The sequence below is a fragment of the Gambusia affinis genome, linkage group LG12, assembly GCF_019740435.1.
Source record: "Gambusia affinis linkage group LG12, SWU_Gaff_1.0, whole genome shotgun sequence".
NCBI lineage: Eukaryota > Metazoa > Chordata > Actinopteri > Cyprinodontiformes > Poeciliidae > Gambusia > Gambusia affinis.
In genome coordinates, this window is record NC_057879.1 from 26,459,409 (window position 1) to 26,480,721 (window position 21,313).

General features: G+C 38.5%; 2 protein-coding genes across 2 annotated transcripts; one reads left to right on the forward strand and one right to left on the reverse strand.

The window, feature by feature from the left end:
* The first annotated feature begins 789 nt into the window (after window positions 1-789).
* On the forward strand, window positions 790-3,530 carry LOC122841718. The gene is made up of 2 exons (XM_044135274.1): window positions 790-2,916; window positions 3,001-3,530. The coding sequence occupies exon 1, from the start codon at window positions 885-887 to the stop codon at window positions 2,115-2,117; it is 1,233 nt and encodes a 410-aa protein (XP_043991209.1). The 5' UTR covers window positions 790-884; the 3' UTR covers window positions 2,118-2,916; window positions 3,001-3,530.
* Window positions 2,248-18,758, reverse strand: LOC122841402 (zinc finger protein 184-like). The gene is made up of 4 exons (XM_044134683.1): window positions 18,421-18,758; window positions 12,118-12,981; window positions 9,818-10,070; window positions 2,248-2,260 (listed from the first exon to the last, which is right to left on the reverse strand). Exons 1-4 carry the CDS (start codon window positions 18,617-18,619, stop codon window positions 2,248-2,250), a joined length of 1,329 nt encoding a protein of 442 aa, XP_043990618.1. The 5' UTR covers window positions 18,620-18,758.
* Window positions 18,759-21,313: the final 2,555 nt, after the last annotated feature.

Here is a 21,313-nt window from a genome sequence, read left to right on the forward strand (position 1 = left end):
TGTCTGCTTCATAAGAAAGCTGCAAGAAGGAATCAAACAAAAGCAGGATGGACACTATGAAATGCCCCTGCCTTTCAAAAATGACAGACCAAATCTTCCCAACAACATGTCAAGCGCAATGCAACGCTTAAACAGTCTCAAACGCAGATTCATAAGGGATCAAAAGTACTACTCTGATTATACAAAGTTCATGGAGGACATAATTGCACATGGTGATGCAGAGAAAGTACCAGAGAAGGAACTCTGTAATTCCCCTGCCTGGTATATTCCCCACCATGGGGTATACCATCCTCAAAAGCCTGGTAAGATCCGTGTAGTTTTTTGACTGCTCTGCACAATATCAAGCTATTTCACTAAATGAACACCTGCTTACAGGGCCTGACCTCACAAACACTTTGATGGGAGTACTCTGTAGGTTCAGGAAAGGCTCAGTGGCTGTAATGTGCGACGTGGAACGTATGTTTCACCAGTTTCATGTAACACCCCGAGACCAGGATTATTTACGCTTCCTATGGTGGGAGCATGGTGATCTAAGTGTTCCCCTCTCAGTCTTTCGCATGAAGGTTCACCTGTTTGGTGCAGCCTCTTCACCTGGTTGTGCCAATTTTGGTTTAAAGCATCTAGCTACACAAGGAGAGGGAAGATTCTCTCCAAACACAGTGAAGTTCATTCAAAGAAACTTTTATGTAGATGATGGACTTGTAAGTGTTGCATCTGAAGCAGAAGCAATAAAACTAGTCAAAGAAGCAAGAGAGCTGTGTAACACAGGAAAACTAAGATTACACAAGTTTGTATCAAACAGTGAGAATGTGTTAAAGTCACTGCCCAGAGAAGAGTGTGCTGACAGTATTAAAGATTTGGATCTAGAACTTGGAGAGCCACTGATGGAAAGAGCACTTGGTGTTCAGTGGTGCATTTCCTCCGATGAGTTTCAATTCAGGATAACAGTCAAAGAGCATCCAATGACAAGAAGAGGGATCCTGTGCACAGTAGCATCAGTGTATGATCCACTGGGATTTGTGGCACCCTTCATCCTAAAAGGAAAACAAATCCTGCAACAGTTATGTCAAAAGAAAGTTGGATGGGACGAGCCTCTTTCTGATCAGCTCTACAGAGAGTGGGAATCCTGGCTCCTAGATCTTCAAAACTTGTCAAAGGTGAGAATCCAAAGATGCATGCTACCTGAAAACACAGACATCACTCAGTGTGATTTACATCATTTTTCAGACGCTAGTATGACCGGCTATGGACAATGTAGCTATTTAAGAACAGTCACATCCAAAGGGGATGTTCATTGTGCACTAGTCATGGGGAAGGCACGTGTTACCCCAACCAAAGTCACTACTGTCCCTAGACTTGAGTTAACAACTGCAGTAGTTGCAGCAAGAACAAGTGTAATGCTAAAAAGTGAACTGGAGATCAGCAATCTTCAAGAACATTTCTGGACAGATTCCAAAGTGGTGTTGGGATATGTGAATAATGATGCCAAAAGATTTCATGTGTTTGTGGCAAATAGGATTCAAAGGATAAAGTCACTGACAGACCCACAACAGTGGCATCATGTACCATCTGAGAATAATCCTGCAGACCACGCGTCAAGAGGACTAAGTGTTCAACAGCTACTCAAATCTAACTGGTTTAAAGGACCAGAGTTTTTGTGGCAAAGTGAGCTACCCATTGAAACTGACAAGGCTATTGAAGTTATTTCTAATGACCCAGAGCTAAAAACAGTACATGTGCTCAAAACGGAAGTACAAGAAAGGAGAACAATACTTGATCGTCTCAATAAATTTTCAGACTGGAGAAGAGCTGTTAAAGCTATTGCTTGTCTAAGGAAATTTGTGAGAGATTTTAAAGGAGACACACAAAGCAAAGGTGGAAAAACAAGTATAGAGGACAGACGAAAAGCAGAACTGTTCATAATAAAACTTGCACAAGAAAACACCTTCAGCAAAGAAATCAAGGACTTAACACAAGGAAAGGATATCCAACTCAAGGATAAAACTCATAGGCTGTATAGCTTAAACCCATTTGTTGATGAGCAAGGAGTACTCAGGGTGGGAGGACGTTTAAGAGACTTGATAGTTCTTCCCTCAGAACATTTCTGTATGAGGTGATGGCTATTGTAAATAGCAGGCCGTTAACAGTAGAAAACCTAAGTGATCCAAGTTCAGAGCCTCTTACACCAAATCATATTCTCATGATGAAGTCCAGTGTTATTCTACCTCCTCCTGGTGAATTTGTGAGTCACGACTTGTACCTGAGAAAGAGATGGCGCCAAGTTCAGTTTTTAGCCAATGAATTCTGGACAAGGTGGAAGAAAGAATATCTTCTTAATCTTCAACAGAGACAAATCTGGCAAAGAAACAAAAGGAATGCAAAGCTGAATGACATTGTTATTCTTCAAGAGGACAGTTCTCCAAGGAACAAATGGAAACTGGCAAGAGTAACAGAGATATATCCAAGTGCAGATGGAAGGATCAGGAAGGTGAAGCTGTTGCTAAGTGACTCGACCTTGGACAAGGATGGAAAAAGGACTGTCAAGCCAGTGTATCTTGATAGACCAGTTCATAAAACTGTGCTGTTACTGGAAGCAGAGTAAATGTTAAAATGTAAATATATTCCAATTGTAATATTATATGTTTTAAGTAAATCACCATAGGTTAGTGATTTGGTGGGAGTTTTACTGCCGTTATTTTGATTAATATGTTTTATTTGTATTTTTTATATTTTTTGTTATTACAACTCTTATTTTGAAAGGTTGAATAGTGGAATCCAGCATGTTGCTAGGAAACCAAAGAAAAGGAAGACGCTGTATGAAAGCGTACCTTTCACAAGTGGCTGTAAGGGTCATTTAAGTTAAGAATTTATTGAATTATTTCATTTCTACCTCGAAGGAAAGGGTCAGCCAGCGAGGTATGTTTTTATGTATTTATGTAATTTTCATGTCGTTATTATCGTTATTGACACCGTCTCATTTACATTTATTTTGTATTTTAGTTCGACGGTGGTGGTATGTCAGTGAGACTAAGAGAAATTGTAAGAAGAACAAGTTCAACAATCGACATTAAAGCTGACTATACACCAGCAGTTTAACGAACTCTTTGTCGCCGTTAATAAATATATAGATTTATTTAATTGGCCAATAAACAAAACAAGAACGTGTAGCAGAGCTGCTCATTGCTCTTTGATTGTGTTGGTAACCTGTCATGGTGGCAGACAGGGTCAGAACCGTCACTGTCCTTCTGCCTGGTTACTTCTTGCACCTTGGACAGTATTCATAGTTGAGTGTTGTTTACCATTGGGGCATTGCCTTAATTTCTATGTTTAATGGAGCAGACAGTTGTGGTTTCTGACATGGGTGATATGGGCAAACGTCCAGGGCAGTATCTTTTAGGGATGGTAGGAAACCTCCTCGAATTGTGCCACAGAGATGGAAGCAAAGCAGAATGAAGAAGAGTTTGAATTGATAATGATACTGGTTAAATTTATTTCAGCTCTCAGTATTTAATATCTAGGTGTTTTTATGGGAATGTGGATTTTTCAAATCAATTTGAGAAGCAGTTTTGAAAGGTGCATTTCATTTTATTGTGTCATGTAGCGCAGGGTGCTGGTCTTTGTCTTAACTACAACACTAAGTGGCTCCTTGGTTGCATGTTCTCCCTCATCCACCTTCTTTCCATCCCCTTTCTGTTGGATTTCTTTAAAAATAAATGCCATTAGTGGCAAAAAGGTGAAGTTCATGCTATGTGAGGACAGGAGACAAAATGTTTCCATCCCTGAAATTATGATGCATAGAATCACAAATCTAAATCTAAACTGTCACAGAGAGTAAACACACTAAAAACATGCTTTATCTGTGACATTGTTCATTAAAATGGCACATATTTCATGTATTAAAATTAAATATGATAGGTACGCTTAATAATATTGTATTAGTGATTAGGTAATGCATTCAGGAAGTACTTTTACTTTTGATACTTAATGTAGTGGCACTCTGCGTCCCAAAAGGTCGTTGTACCACCTTTGCAGTTTGTCTAACAACCAATATTTGAATCACTCGACTGAAACCAAGTCTTCTTTTATGATGTTTACTTAAAGAACTCAAAAAAGTACACTTACGGAAAAAATGAAAGGCTCGGTACAGATCGGTCAAAAAATTGTGCTGCTTCCACCGTATCCAACTGCAATCTGAACTCAAACGTGCATACGGGCAATATTAATTACGTAGTGGAAGCCAAAATTACTTTTCACAATAAAAGCATCCTTTTAACATTAACTAAGTTATACATTTTAGAAAATATACTCATCATGAATTTCTTAAAAATAAATTAAGCATATTTATACATTTTTAATCTAAATTATTATTCTATATGAACTCCCTATTAACTGGCTCTTACACTTAAGTATTTTTAAAAGCCAATACTTTTTTACTTTTACTCAAGTAAAAATGTTAATGTGGTACTTTTACTCTTATTAGAGTACATTTTTGTCCATGTATTTGTACTTTTACTTAAGTACATTTTTTAGTACTTTCTACAACACTGATTGGATGTTTGAGAGACATAACACAAAGAAATAATTTCCTGTAATCACTGTTGGATTCATCAGATCCATTTAACTTGACTATGTCCAACACTACAAATTTGCAGCGACACAGATATTTCATTAAACACATTTGAGAAATATAGATTTGGAGAAAATCATTTGCATGTTTTTACTTTGACACAGTTTTGTCCATTTCCCTGTAGAACTGGTGTGGGACCCTGAACTGAAGCAATAACAGTATATATATATATATATATATATATATATATATATATATATATATATATATATATATATATATATATATATATATATATATTTTTTTTTTTTACCATAACTAATTGATACCTTAGTCCAACTTTTTTTTTTTTTTTTTTACTTTAAGAATTAAATAAAAGGCAGATTTCTCACTTTTATGTTCAGCTGAATTAATAGGATTACAGTTTTAATCTGCTATATCAGGGCTGTGCAACTTGCCCGCAAGTGTCTCTGTGGCTCACTTAATACAAGAAACAAATATTCTCCTACTTTGTTCCTCGTCTCCTTCATAATACTCTCCACTGCTCTGACTTACAAAATCCTTTATGACTTTACAAATTAAAGATTTACACCTTGTATTCCAGATTTCCAGCACTCAGAACAATTGGAGTAAAATAATAGTCATGAGGCCTGAGTCATGAACACGTTTTCTGTTTCTGCTAGCCTCTGTAGCATCCGAGCTAGCAGCTAAAACAGTTTCTGTTCAGACCCGTTTAGCAGCAGCTGGAACTGCAGCAACTATCTCTACTGACGGATCTCTGTCTGCTGTCAAAACATCCCCATTTTTATCCAGACCTACCAGAACTTTGCCTCTGCAGCTCCGAACCGATTCTGTGTAGCTTAATTTCTGGTTTCCAGTTGATCCCCATCATTCTGCGCTGAGCATCGAGCTCTTCCTCGTAGCAAATGATGGTTTTTTCAACCTCAGTGAAGATTTCTTGAGCAGCAGCAGTTAGTCTCTCTCTGATAAACTCTCTGAGATGCTGAACTGAAGACATTGTTACTGAAATATTAGCTGTGATGGGACAATGCAGCAGTTTTCTAGCTGAGGCCAACCAGGATTCTTCTTCGTTGTTTTTTGGCAATTGGCAAACAAGGAAATTGGTGCAATACCGCCCCCGACTGAAGTGGAGTGTGGACAGCCGAGAAAACAGGTTAAAGAAGCAACTTCGTGTTAATTCATAAAACTTTATTACGAGACAAACAGTAGTCCATCCAATTTTAAAATATAAATACACAAATCATCAAGTAAAAAAACATCACAAGGCAAACAATGACTCCTATAGTTAAAAAAGTTAGAAATATCTAATTTTACCATATGTTGCAATTGTCAAGAGCTTTAATTGTTAAGTGGTTCGATACATCCTATCAGCACATATTTTACATGAAATTCCTAAGCAAAACATAAAAGGTTGGTATGCTACTCATGACAAACAGTTGACTTGCAGATGTTCATTGTAGAAAACTGAGAATTCTGAAAGCGTCCTGATTGGCTACTTGGAGTTTCTTCCACAGTTTTACTGTAGTTACACCACAGATGATCTACTGTATGTAAAATGCAGTGCGATATGTTTCAAAAACGAACACTTTAACCTTATCTGCACACATGCTAATTTTCAGTGCCAATACATTAGCTTGCATAAAGGAAGGAAATGTTATGATAATCCTAAAGGCTCTTGATCGACAGGGGTTAATATTTATATAAATAGAAAAAAAACTAGGGCCGTTGTCAATAATATTGTTTTTGTTTTACTATTTAACAGTATAAACTTAAGACGCATATAAAAAAGCAAAGATCCATATTTACTGATGAAGGTTCCCTTCTTAAGGAGATTGCGTGGTGAGGCGACAGTTGCTAGCTCTCATCCAGCCGAGCAAAAGACATAATTTCTGCATGTGACATTTGTAGCTCATACACGCGGGGGTCATAGACGCTATGCCACAAAGTTGGAAACTTTTTATCTTTTTTTGCTGTCGTCGCTATCTGTGCCAGATGTTGGGTTCAGTCGGAGTGGAGGAAAATTTACACTTTTAGCTCCTTGTGTGTTTAGCCGTTACCAAGAAAACCAGAGGGAAGGAAATAATAGGAGTCACAGGAGTGAAACTTTATGTCATCCAGTCTCTTTGTAGAAGGAGAGACAACAAAAACAAAGAAGCAATATTATGGAAATCATTTTATTATTAAGCTTGTACTTATTAACTGTTGATTAATGTATTGTTTGTCGTGAAAACCCTTCTCAAATGTATGACTTGTCTTGTGACGATTTAAATGACAAATTTGAGAGAAATTCTTTCCACATGACTGGCACGAAAAAGGTCTCTCACCTGTATGAGTTTTCTTGTGACGATATAAATTACTAATTTGAGAAAAACTTTTGCCGCATGATTGGCATGAAAAAGGTTTCTCACCTGTATGAATTCTCTTGTGGCGATTAAAATCTCTTATTAGAGAGAAACCTTTGCTGCATGTTTCACACGAAAAAAGTCTCTCACTAGTGTGAGTTCTGTAATGGTTTTTCAAATTACAATGTTGTGGGTAACATCTCCCACAAATGTCACATTTGAAAGATTTTTTCTTTGTGCCAGTACCAGCCTGACTCTCTGACACAGAGGAGCTGCTTCCTTCCTGATCTTTGCTCTCAACCACTGGAGAGATATGAAGGGAAAGCTGCTCTGTTCTCTCTTCTTCATTCATATCATCTTCCTGAAGAGTAGAAGTCTCAATCAAAGCAACAAACTGCTTCTGGACAAGCTGCTCTCCCTCCTGACTGCTGCAGAGATTATTCTGGTCCTGTCCAGTTAGTAAATGTTCTGGTGGCTGCTGTTCATGTTGAAGCACTGAACATTCTAGCTCCTCTTTTTTTATATACGTTAGTGGAAATTCTATTTCCTCGTGTTTGAGCAGTGCAGGTTCTGGTTCCTCTTCTTCTTCTTTAATCCATTTAGGTTCTGGTTCATTGACTTCTTCTTTAATCCATATTGGTTCTGGTTCCATCTGTACCTTTTCAGTCCACTGATGTTCTGCTTCTTTCTGGTCCTGACAGGACCTACTTGCCAGGTTACAGATTTGTTGGATGGCAGAAGCTTCCTCCTCACTGGAAACACTTGGCTGTTGGAGGTCTGCGGGAATAAAGGATGACATCACTAATATATTTTAATTGATTACTAGGCCTGTCACGATAAATAATAAATCAATTAATCGTAAGATAAATTAAAACCATCAATGTCATTTTAATTATCGGCTTTATCGTCTCTTCCAGCCTTTTTCTCTTTCTGTTGATGACGCCTAATGAAAAAAGGCTCAACTCTGCCGCTCTCCACTGACCCTCCCTTCCTCATTTCCTTAGTGTAATGCCCAGCGCACATGACATGATCTAAGAGCTGTCGACCGATTATTGACCCATTTTCAAAACCTGAGAGACCACACAATAGCCGACAGAAATCCTAGGTATAATGGTTCGATCGTGCTGTGTGGTGTCCAACAATGGGCACATAATAATGGCTACAAGTCCAGTTAACTCATTTTAAGACCAGGCATTAATTAATGCTTTACTACAGTCTCCCTGCAATGCATGTTGCGCTAGTGCCAACGTAACGTCCTGACTGAATGAAAATCATTATAATCTATTTATGTCACGTTAAAGAGCAGCTGAAAAGTTCATCAACTGCGTAGCGATTTCACTTCAACTCCTCCCCTTGTCATTTCTATATTCTTTGCACAAAATGTTTTATAAACATTAATGCTGTTTTCACATATCATCTCCAATGTCCGCTGGACTTCGGATTCCTCTATGTAATTTCCCCTCAGAAAACAGGAGGAGAATCCGCGCTTTCTGATTGGCTACCTGTCACATTTAACAGGCTCCGTTAACACTCCCAGACGGGGAAAACCCCTGATTTAGATAGGAGTGGCCACGATGATCTACTGTAACACATCACACTAACCCTCATACAGCAGCCTGGTTTTTCCTGGAGACTCTAGTCTTTAGGCATCATCCAGTTAATTTGTTGATTTTAACTAAAAGGAAGGTTAAGTTTCCTCCACATTAATTTGCTACACTAATGTGCCCATATGAAAAAATAACACAGTTCATTCCGCGTCTCCCTCTCTCTTTCATAATACTCTCCACTGCTCTGACTTACAAAATCATGTACGACTTTACAAATTAAAGATTTACACCTTGTATTCCAGATTTCCAGCTCTCATAACAATTGGAGTGATATATTAGTCATGGGATTTAACTCAGAAACACGTTCTCTGTTTCTGCTAGCCTCTGTAGCATCCGAGCTAGCAGCTAAAACTGTTTCTGTTCAGCCCCGTTTAGCAGCAGCTGGAGCTGCAGCAACTATCTCTACTGACGGATCTCTGTCTGCTGTGAAAACATCCCCACTTTTATCCAGACCTACCAGAACTTTGTCTCTGCAGCTCCGAACCGATTCTGTGTAGCTTAATTTCTGGTTTCCAGTTGATCCCCATCATTCTGCGCTGAGCATCGAGCTCTTCCTCGTAACAAATGATGGTTTTTTCAACCTCAGTGAAGATTTCTTGAGCAGCAGCAGTTAGTCTCTCTCTGATAAACTCTCTGAGATGCTGAACTGAAGACATTGTTTCTGAAATATTAGCTGATGGGACAATGCAGCAGTTTTCTAGCTTAGGCCAAGCAGGATTCTTCTTCGTTGTTTTTTTTTGTGCAATTGGCAAACAAGGAAAATGGTGCAATACCGCCCCCGACTGAAGTGGAGTGTGGACAGCCGAGAAAACAGGTTAAAGAAGCAACTTCGTATTAATTCATAAATCTTTATTACGAGACAAACAGTAGTCCATCCAATTTTAAAAAATAAATACACAAATCATCAAGTAAAAAAACATCACAAGGCAAACAATGACTCCTATAGTTAAAAAAGTTATTAATATCTAAGTTCACCATATGACTTAGACTTAGACTGACTTTATTATCATTTTGTATGCACAGGGGTGTATACATAACGAAATTTCGTTGCATACGGCTCAGGACAATGTTTTGAGGTTCCAATGGTATGAGGTTACTCCAGAATAAATAAAATACAATATAAAATATAAATATTAAATATAAAGTGCAGGAATGACAGTAAAATAGAAGTTATTTAGCTATGTACATGTGCAAGGTATGAAGTGGAGACCAGTTTCCGAGTGCAGTCCAGTTAAGAGTTCAGCAGTCTGATGGCAAGTGGGAAAAAGCTGTTTCTGAACCTGGTGGACCTGAAGCCGTTTCTGAACCTGGTGGACCTGCACCGGATGCTGCGGAACCTCTTTCCAGAGGGCAACAGGGAGCTGTTGCCCTCTGGAAAAGAGGTGGCGGTGTGAGGAGTCACTGACGATGTTTCGGCCTCGGGACACGCAGCGCTGGGATGAAATGTCCTGAATGGAGGGTAGGGGGTCCCGATGATCCTCTCTGCTGTCCGCACCACTCTCCTCACGTTCTTCCAGTCGGAGGCACTGCAACCTTCACACCACATAGAGGCAGCTGATCAGAATGCTTTCTATGGTGCTTCTGTAGAACGTCTTGAGGATGGGCGGGGGCAGGTGGGTGTAACAGAGAGAAAATTGTGTATGAGTGTGTATTTGAATTTTGCTCAAAATAATAATAATAATAATAATAATAATAATAATAATAATAATAATAATAATAATAATAATAATAATAATAATAATAATAGTGTGTATGTGTTTTGAATGGGATTTTCGATTTGTGTTTGGAGCCACCTAGTGGTGTGATGAGTGACTGCACGCAACGGGTCCTTCAGGCGCTCTCTCGGCTTCCCCACCAGAGTTCTGAGGAGCGCTGGTGGAGGCAGGTGCGAGAGAGGCAGCTCTTTGCTAATTTTTTTACTTAGGGTCATATTTTTCTAGTTCAACAATTAACAAAATACTGAGAGATTATTTAATATTTAGAAATATAATTTATAAAGTTTTCTTGTGGTTGGACTGGAAAAATATGATCCTTTGAGTGAGAGCAGCGCCAGTTGGTGTTTGTTGCCGACAACCGGTCACAACGCTAACTGCGTCTTTTGTTTTTTTCAGCTGTGGACCAGTTGTGTGGAGTCACATTTTATATATATATATATATATATATATATATATATATATATATATATATATATATATATATATATATATTTAGGAAAATAAATGAATAAATAAATAAATAAATAATTTTGTGAATGTAACTGACAACTGTCAACTGCTATGGCAGTTGCTTTATTGCTGTTATCAGTTATTATCAGTTATTTTACTGTTTGACTTGAAGAATAAGAATGTTTTGTTTTGAGGAACTGTTAACTGTGTTATTGTTTAAAATCTATACGATCACATCTAAAAAAAAAAAAAAACAGAGTTCTGAGGAGCGCTGGTGGAGCTGTGGACCAGTTGTGTGGAGTCACATTATTTCTGTTCGTAACACATTAGGTGACAACCAACGAAAGGGTTACATGAGCTCTTCTCATCCTCCGCAGGAAATACAAACGTTTCTGTGCCCTCTTGACCAGAGTCGTGGTGTTCACAGTTCACAATATGTTGCAATTGTCAAGAGCTTTAATTGTTAAGTGGTTCGATACATCCTATCAGCACATATTTTACATGAAATTCCTAAGCAAAACATAAAAGGTTGGTATGCTACTCGTGACAAACAGTTGACTTGCAGATGTTCATTGTAGAAAACTGAGAATTCTGAAAGCGTCCTGATTGGCTACTTGCAGTTTCTTCCGCAGTTTTACTGTAGTTACACCACAGATGATCTACTGTATGTAAAATGCAGTGCAATATGTTTCAAAAACGAACACTTTAACCTTATCTGCACACATGCTAATTTTCAGTGCCAATACATTAGCTTGCATAAAGGAAGGAAATGTTATGATAATCCTAAAGGCTCTTGATCGACAGGGGTTAATATTTACATAAATAGAAAAAAAACTAGGGCCGTTGTCAATAATATTGTTTTTGTTTTACTATTTAACAGTATAAACTTAAGACGCATATAAAAAAGCAAAGATCCATATTTACTGATGAAGGTTCCCTTCTTAAGGAGATTGCGTGGTGAGGCGACAGTTGCTAGCTCTCATCCAGCCGAGCAAAAGACATAATTTCTGCATGTGACATTTGTAGCTCATACACGCGGGGTTTATAGACGCTATGCCACAAAGTTGGAAACTTTTTATCTTTTTTTGCTGTCGTCGCTATCTGTGCCAGATGTTGGGTTCAGCCGGAGTGGAAGAAAATTGAGACTTTTAGCTCCTTGTGTGTTTAGCCGTTACCAAGAAAACCAGAGGGAAGGAAATAATAGGAGTCACAGGAGTGAAACTTTATGTCATCCAGTCTCTTTGTAGAAGGAGAGACAACAAAAACAAAGAAGCAATATTATGGAAATCATTTTATTATTAAGCTTGTACTTATTTACTGTTGATTAATGTATTGTTTGTCATGTAAACCCTTCTCAAATGTATGACTTGTCTTGTGACGATTTAAATGACAAATTTGAGAGAAATTCTTTCCACACGAAAAAGGTCTCTCCCCTGTATGACTTTTGTTGTGACGTTCTAAGTGACCAAGACGAGAGAAATTCTTTCCACATGACTGACACGAAAAAGGTCTCTCCCCTGTATGAGTTTTCTTGTGACGATTTAAATCACTAATTCGAGAGAAACTTTTTCCACATGACTGGCATGAAAAAGGTCTCTCACCGGTATGAATTTTCTTGTGGGCATTTAAATGACTAATTCTAGAAAAACTTTTTCCACATGACTGGCATGAAAAAGGTCTCTCACCAGTGTGAGTTCTGTAATGGTTTTTCAACTTCCACTGTTGTGGGTAACTTCTCCCACAAATGTTACATTTGAAAGACTTTTTCTTTGCACTGGTACCAGCCTGACTCTCTGACACAGAGGAGCTGCTTCCTTCCTGATCTTTGCTCTCAACCACTGGATAGATATGAAGGGAAAGCTGCTCTGTTCTTCTCTCTTCTTCATTCATATCATCTTCCTGAAGAGTAGAAGTCTCAATCAAAGCAGCAAACTGCTTCTGGACAAGCTGCTCTCCCTCCTGACTGCTGCAGAAATTCTTCTGGTTCTGTCCAGTTGGTAAAAGTTCTGGTGGCTGCTGTTCATGCTGAAGCACTGAAGAATCTAGTTCCTCTTTTTTTACATATGTTAGTGCGTATTCTATTTTCTCATGTTTGAGCAGTGTAGTTTCTAGTTCATCCTCTTCTTCTTTCATCCATTTTGGTTCTGGTTCCATCTGTTCATCTACAGTCCACTGACCTTCTACGTCTTTCTGGTCCTGACTGGACCTACTTGCCAGGCTAAAGGCTTGTTGGATGGCAGAAGCTTCTTCCTCATTGGAGACACTTGGCTGTTGGAGGTCTGTGGGAACAAAGGATGACATCATTAATGTAATTTAATTGATAACTCTCTCATAGATCAGCCTGTTTTTCCTGGAAATTCTGGTTTGTAGGCATCACAGGTGTCAAAAGTTCTCAAGGGCCAGTGTCCTGCAGGCTTTAGATGTGCCACATGTACAAAACACTGGAATGAAATGGCTTAGTTACAATCAGCTGTGTAGATCAGTTCTCCAGAACCTTGCTAATGACCTTATTCTATTCAGGTGTGGTGCAGCAGAGGTACATCAAAAAGTTGCAGGACACTAGGCCTTGAGGACTGGAGTTTGACACCCTGATATAGTTCATATAAAATTAATTTGTAGATTTTAACTAAAAGGAAGGTTAAGTGTCCTTCACATTAATTTGCTGCCATGACAAAAATGTTAAAAATATTTCAAATACATTCAGATTTTAATCTAGAACAGTTTCATACAGATTTTCTTATTTACGATTAAATGTTTAATTTTAAGGCATTCATACAATGAATAACTCAAAATACATTAAGACAACATGTTTCTAATCTCACTTGTAACCTTGTGTCTAGCCTCACTTTTTAAAGTTGACCAGACCAGGAATTTAATGTAGTAAAACATGACAGTCTGGTTCTCTGGGTGTTAAATATGATGAGACACAGACCTGTTTCTCTAAGCCACGATTCAAAAAAGAAAGATAAAACATAATTTCCTTAACTAAGGTGGATGTTTTGATGTTCAAGAGGAAGTGGATACAAGATAAGATCAAAAGGACTGGCCCACAATTGAAACCTACTCATTATTGTTCTGACTGTACATTTAGCTTAGATACTGAATGTATGAGAGATGAGGCTGGATGAGTTTCTCTCAACACCACACACTGAGCAGGATGGTGGAGCAGGTCAACACATCTCCAGGTCTCTCTGTCAGAGAGCTGCAGACAAGAGGAACATCCTGGAGTCATCAGGTCTCCATAGCAACCATCAGACACTGCCTTCATGAAAATTTAATGTCTGTTGGACACAAAGAAATAATTTCCTGTAATCACTGTTGGATTCATCAGATCCATTTAACTTGACTATGTCCCAAACTACAAAGAAGCAGCGACAGAGATATTTCATTAAACACATTTGAGAAATATAGATTTGGAGAAAATCATTTGCATATTTCTACTTTGATACAGTTTGTCCATTTCCTTTTTGTTTTTTATTTCTTCCGTTTCTTCTGTGCCCCTATGAAAAAATAACACAGTTCATTCCGAGTCTCCCTCTGTCCTTCATATTACTCTCCACTGCTCTGACTTACATGATTTTGTAAATTTGTAAATCTTTACAAATTAAAGATTTACACCTTATATTCCAGATTTCCAGCTCTCATAACAATTGTAGAAATATATTAGTCATGGGATTTAACTCAGAAACACGTTCTCTGTTTCTGCTAGCCTCTGTAGCATCCGAGCTAGCAGCTAAAACAGTTTCTGTTCAGCCCCGTTTAGCAGCAACTGGAGCTGCAGCAACTATCTCCCTGACGGATCTCTGCCTGCTGTGAAAACATCCCCATTTTTATCCAGACCTACCAGAACTTTGTCTCTGCAGCTCCGAACCGATTCTGTGTAGCTTAATTTCTGGTTTCCAGTTGATCCCCATCATTTTGCGCTGAGCATCGAGCTCTTCCTCGTAGCAAATGATGGTTTTTTCAACCTCGGTGAAGATTTCTTGAGCAGCAGCAGTTAGTCTCTCTCTGATAAACTCTCTGAGATGCTGAACTGAAGACATTGTCACTGAAATATTAGCTGTGATGGGACAATGCAGCAGTTTTCTAGCTTAGGCCAAGCAGGATTCTTCTTCGTTGTTTCTTTGCAATTGGCAAACAAGGAAAATGGTGCAATACCGCCCCCGACTGAAGTGGAGTGTGGACAGCCGAAAAACAGGTTAAAAAGTAACTTTTTCAGCATTAAACACATTTAATATTTATGAATTAAAACTTCGTATTCATTCATAAATCTTTAACACGAGACAAAAAGTAGTCCATCTAATTTAGAAAAAAATAAATACACAATTCATCAAGCAAAAAGCACCATAAACAATGACTCCGATAGTTTAAAAAAAGTTCGAAATATCTAATTTCACCATATGTTGCTGTTGTCAGAGTTTTTATTGTCAAGTTTTTGATACATCCAATCAGCACATAAATTCATACATGAAATTCCTCAGCAAAACATAAAACATTGATATGCTACTCATGACAAACATTTGACTTGCAGATGTTCATTTTGGAAATCTAAGGAGGATTCTGAAAGCGTCCTGATTGTCTACTTTCAGAATCTTCCTCATAGTTTTACTGTAGTGACATCACAGATGAGCTATGTAAAACGTAGTGCAATGTTTCAAAAAGGAGCATTTCAACTGCACTTGTGCTAATTTTCAGTGCCAAGACATTAGCTTGCACACAGGAAGGAAATGTTATGATAATCCCTTAACAGACAGGGGTTAACATTTATATAAATAGAAAAAAATATTAGGGCCTCTGTCAATAATATAGTTTTTTTTGTTTTACTTGTTTTAAGCAGTAAAAATTAAGTTACCATTCCCAGATCAAAAAGCAAAGATCCATATTTACGGACCAGCCCTGTGGATCTGCATTAAATGGTTTGCTCCTGTTTAGTGAACTTGAAGGCAACAGTGTTCAGCAGCAGCCAAAGACTAAAACGACCGAGTTGAACTATGCAGTGAAGAAAATAACATTCAGGTTTTCAAAATAGAAAAAAGAAGACAAATGAAAGGGTGTCTCTTTATAACCCCGTACGTCTCCAGGAAACGTGGATAGATTGTAGTTTGAATCCAACACGGTCCCAGACTGCTTGCTCCTCCCCACCAGGCTTTATGCTACACTCTGTGGTAGGAGACAAGGAGCCCAGCAGGTAAGTGAAGTAATGGTCACACAGTGACAGGAGACAGTACTTCTCCCTCTTACAGAGATTGCGTGGTAAGTCGACAGTCGCTAGCTCTCATCCAGCTGAGCGAAATACATAATTTGTGTATGTGACCTTTGTAGCTCATACACGCGGGGGTTATAGACGCTATGCCACGAAGTTGGAAACTTTTCATCTTTTGTTGCTGTCATCACTATCGTGTGCCAGATGTTGAGCCGGAGTGGAAGAAAATTGGCTCTTTTAGCTCCCTGTGTGTTTAACCGTTACCAAGAAAACAAGAAGGGAGGGAATAACATGAGCCACTGGAGCAAAAGTTTTTGTCATCCAGTCTCTTCATAAAAGGAGAGACGATGAATACGAAGAAGCAATATCATAGACATTATTTTATTATTAAGCTCATATTTATTTACTGTTGATTGATTTATTGTTTATCATGAGAACCCTTCTCAAATGCATGACTCATCTTGTGATGATTTAAGCTACTAAGACGAGTGAAATTCTTTCCACATGACTGGCATGAAAAAGGTTTCTCACCTGTATGAATTCTCTTGTGGTCATTTAAATTACTAATTCGAATGAAACGTTTTCCGCATGACTGGCATGAAAAAGGTCTCTCACCGGAATGAATTTTGTTGTGATCTTTTAAATGACTAATTCGAGAGAAACTTTTTCCACATGACTGGCATGAAAAAGGTCTCTCACCGGTGTGAATTTTTTTGTGGGCATTTAAATGACTAATTCTAGAAAAACTTTTTCCACATGACTGGCATAAAAAAGGTCTCTCCCCTGTATGAATTTTCTTGTGACGATATAAATGACTAATTCTAGAAAAACTTTTTCCGCATGATTGGCATGAAAAAGGTCTCTCACCAGTGTGAGTTCTGTAATGGTTTTTCAACTTCCACTGTTGTGGGTAACATCTCCCACAAATGTCACATTTGAAAGACTTTTTCTTTGTACCAGATTGACTCTCTGACACAGAGGAGCTGCTTCCTTCCTGATCTTTGCTTTCAACCACAGGAGAGATATGAAGGGAAAGCTGCTCTGTTCTTCTCTCTTCTTCATTCATGTCATCTTCCTGAAGCGTAGAAGTCTCAATCAAAGCAACAAACTGCTTCTGGACAAGCTGCTCCCTCCTGACTGCTGCAGAGGTTCTTCTGGTTCTGTCCAGTTGGTAAATGTTCCGGTGGCTGCTGTTCATATGGAAGCACTGAAGAATCTAGTTCCTCTATTTTAACATTTGTTAGTGGAAATTCTATTTCCTCATGTTTAAGCAGTGCAGGTTCTAGTTCATCTTCTTCTTCTTTCATCCATTTTTGTTGTGGTTCCATCTGTTCCTCTTCAGTCCACTGAGGTTCTGCTTCTTTCTGGTCCTGACTGGACCTACTTGCCAGGCTCCAGACTTGTTGGATGGCATAAGCTTCTTCCTCATTTGAGACACTTGGCTGTTGGAGGTCTGTGGGAACAAAGGATGACATCATTAATGTAATTTAATTGATAACTCTCTCATAGATCAGCCTTGTTTTTCCTGGAGATTCTGGTCTGTAGGCATCATGTACTTCATATAAAATTATTTTGTAGATTTTAATTAAAAGCAGTTGACTAAATTAGATGAGACACAGACCTGTTTCTCTAAGCCACTATTCAAAAAAGAAAGAGAAAACATATTTTCCTTAACTAAGGTGGATATTTTGATGTTCAAGAGGAAATGGACGCAAGAAAATATCAAAAGGACTGGCCCACAATTGAAACCTACTCATTATTGTTCTGACTGTACATTTAGCTTAGATGCTGAATGTATGAGAGATGAGGCTGGATGAGTTTCTCTCAACACCACACACTGAGCAGGATGGTGGAGCAGGTCAACACATCTCCAGGTCTCTCTGTCAGAGAGCTGCAGACAAGAGGAACATCCTGGAGTCATCAGGTCTCCATAGCAACCATCAGACACTGCATTCATGAAAATGTAATGTCTGTTGGACATAAAGAAATAATTTCCTGTAATCACTGTTGGATTCATCAGATCCATTTAACTTGACTATGTCCCACACTACAAAGGAGCAGCGACACAGATATTTCATTAAACACATTTGAGAAATATAGATTTGGAGAAAATCATTTTCATGTTTCTACTTTGACACAGTTTGTCTATTTCCTTTTTGTTTTTTATTTCTTCCGTTTCTTCTGTGTCCCTATGAAAAAATAACACAGTTCATTCCGCGTCTCCCTCTCTCCTTCATATTACTCTCCACTGCTGATTTACAAAATCATGTACGACTTTAAGATTTACACCTTGTATTCCAGATTTCCAGCACTCAGAACAATTGGAGTAAAATATTAGTCATGGGATTTAACTCAGAAACACGTTTTCTGTTTCTGCTAGCCTCTGTAGCATCCGAGCTAGCAGCTAAACTATTTCCTGTTCAGCCCCGTTTAGCAGCAGCTGGAGCTGCAGCAACTATCTCCCTGACGGATCTCTGTCTGCTGTCAAAACATCCTCACTTTTATCCAGACCTACCAGAACTTTGCCTCTGCAGCTCCGAACCGATTCTGTGTAGCTTAATTTCTGGTTTCCAGTTGATCCCCATCATTCTGCGCTGAGCATCGAGCTCTTCCTCGTAGCAAATGATGGTTTTTTCAACCTCGGTGAAGATTTCTTGAGCAGCAGCAGTTAGTCTCTCTCTGATAAACTCTCTGAGATGCTGAACTGAAGACATTGTTACTGAAATATTAGCTGGAATGGGACAATGCAGCAGTTTTCTAGCTGAGGCCAACCAGGATTCTTCTTCGTTGTTTTTTGGCAATTGGCAAACAAGGAAATTGGTGCAATACCGCCCCCGACTGAAGTGGAGTGTGAACAGACGAAAAACAGGTTAAAGAAGGAACTTCGTGTTAATTCATAAATCTTTATCACGAGACAAACAGTAAAAAATAAATACACAAATCATCAAGTAATATAATATCACAAGGCAAACAATGACTCCTATATAAAAAAAAAGTTAGAAATAGCTAATATAACAATATGTTGCAATTGTCAAGAGCTTTAATTGTTAAGTGGTTCGATACATCCAGTCAACACATACATTTTTACATGAAATTCCTAAGCAAAACATAAAAGGTTGGTATGCTACTCATGACAAACAGTTGACTTGCAGATGTTCATTGTGGAAAACTGAGAATTCTGAAAGCGTCCTGATTGGCTACTTGCAGTTTCTTCCGCAGTTTTACTGTAGTTACACCACAGATGATCTACTGTATGTAAAATGCAGTGCGATATGTTTCAAAAACGAACACTTTAACCTTATCTGCACACATGCTAATTTTCAGTGCCAATACATTAGCTTGCATAAAGGAAGGAAATGTTATGATAATCCTAAAGGCTCTTGATCGACAGGGGTTAATATTTATATAAATAGAAAAAAACTAGGGCCGTTGTCAATAATATTGTTTTTGTTTTACTATTTAACAGTATAAACTTAAGACGCATATAAAAAAGCAAAGATCCATATTTACTGATGAAGGTTCCCTTCTTAAGGAGATTGCGTGGTGAGGCGACAGTTGCTAGCTCTCATCCAGCCGAGCAAAAGACATAATTTCTGCATGTGACATTTGTAGCTCATACACGCGGGGTTTATAGACGCTATGCCACAAAGTTGGAAACTTTTTATCTTTTTTTGCTGTCGTCGCTATCTGTGCCAGATGTTGGGTTCAGCCGGAGTGGAAGAAAATTGAGACTTTTAGCTCCTTGTGTGTTTAGCCGTTACCAAGAAAACCAGAGGGAAGGAAATAATAGGAGTCACAGGAGTGAAACTTTATGTCATCCAGTCTCTTTGTAGAAGGAGAGACAACAAAAACAAAGAAGCAATATTATGGAAATCATTTTATTATTAAGCTTGTACTTATTTACTGTTGATTAATGTATTGTTTGTCATGAAAACCCTTCTCAAATGTATGACTTGTCTTGTGACGATTTAAATGACAAATTTGAGAGAAATTCTTTCCACATGAAAAAGGTTTCTCACCTGTATGAGTTTTGTTGTGACGTTCTAAGTGAGCAAGACGAGAGAAATTCTTTCCACATGACTGGCATGAAAAAGGTCTCTCCCCTGTATGACTTTTGTTGTGACGTTCTAAGTGACCAAGACGAGAGAAATTCTTTCCACATGACTGACACGAAAAAGGTCTCTCACCTGTATGAGTTTTGTTGTGACGTTCTAAGTGAGCAAGACGAGAGAAATTCTTTCCACATGACTGGCATGAAAAAGGTCTCTCCCCTGTATGACTTTTGTTGTGACGTTCTAAGTGACCAAGACGAGAGAAACTTTTTCCACATGACTGGCATGAAAAAGGTCTCTCACCAGTGTGAGTTCTGTAATGGTTTTTCAACTTCCACTGTTGTGGGTAACTTCTCCCACAAATGTCACATTTGAAAGACTTTTTCTTTGCACTGGTACCAGCCTGACTCTCTGACACAGAGGAGCTGCTTCCTTCCTGATCTTTGCTCTCAACCACTGGATAGATATGAAGGGAAAGCTGCTCTGTCCTTCTCTCTTCTTCATTCATATCATCTTCCTGAAGAGTAGAAGTCTCAATCAAAGCAGCAAACTGCTTCTGGACAAGCTGCTCTCCCTCCTGACTGCTGCAGAAATTCTTCTGGTTCTGTCCAGTTGGTAAATGTTCTGGTGGCTGCTGTTCATGCTGAAGCACTGAAGAATCTAGTTCCTCTTTTTTTACATATGTTAGTGCGTATTCTATTTTCTCATGTTTGAGCAGTGTAGTTTCTAGTTCATCCTCTTCTTCTTTCATCCATTTTGGTTCTGGTTCCATCTGTTCATCTACAGTCCACTGACCTTCTACGTCTTTCTGGTCCTGACTGGACCTATATGCCAGGCTAAAGGCTTGTTGGATGGCAGAAGCTTCTTCCTCATTGGAGACACTTGGCTGTTGGAGGTCTGTGGGAACAAAGGATGACATCATTAATGTAATTTAATTGATAACTCTCTCATAGATCAGCCTGTTTTTCCTGGAAATTCTGGTTTGTAGGCATCACAGGTGTCAAACTCCAGTTCTCAAGGGCCAGTGTCCTGCAGGCTTTAGATGTGCCACATGTACAAAACACTGGAATGAAATGGCTTAGTTACAATCAGCTGTGTAGATCAGTTCTCCAGAACCTTGCTAATGACCTTATTCTATTCAGGTGTGATGCAGCAGAGGTACATCAAAAAGTTGCAGGACACTAGGCCTTGAGGACTGGAGTTTGACACCCTGATATAGTTCATATAAAATTAATTTGTAGATTTTAACTAAAAGGAAGGTTAAGTGTCCTTCACATTAATTTGCTGCCATGACAAAAATGTTAAAAATATTTCAAATACATTCAGATTTTAATCTAGAACAGTTTCATACAGATT

Bases quoted from the DNA above. Each gene is read 5' to 3' on its own strand.
- LOC122841718 (XM_044135274.1), top strand. From the start codon at position 885: ATGGAAAGAGCACTTGGTGTTCAGTGGTGCATTTCCTCCGATGAGTTT.
- LOC122841402 (XM_044134683.1), bottom strand. From the start codon at position 18,619: ATGTCTTCAGTTCAGCATCTCAGAGAGTTTATCAGAGAGAGACTAACT. The intron at 12,982-18,420 runs GTAGGTCTGGAT...TTGTTCCCACAG, and splicing joins GCTGCAGAGGCAAAGTTCTG to ACCTCCAACAGCCAAGTGTC. The intron at 10,071-12,117 runs GTGGAAAGAATT...TGTGGTGTGAAG, and splicing joins AGGGGAGAGACCTTTTTCGT to GTTGCAGTGCCTCCGACTGG.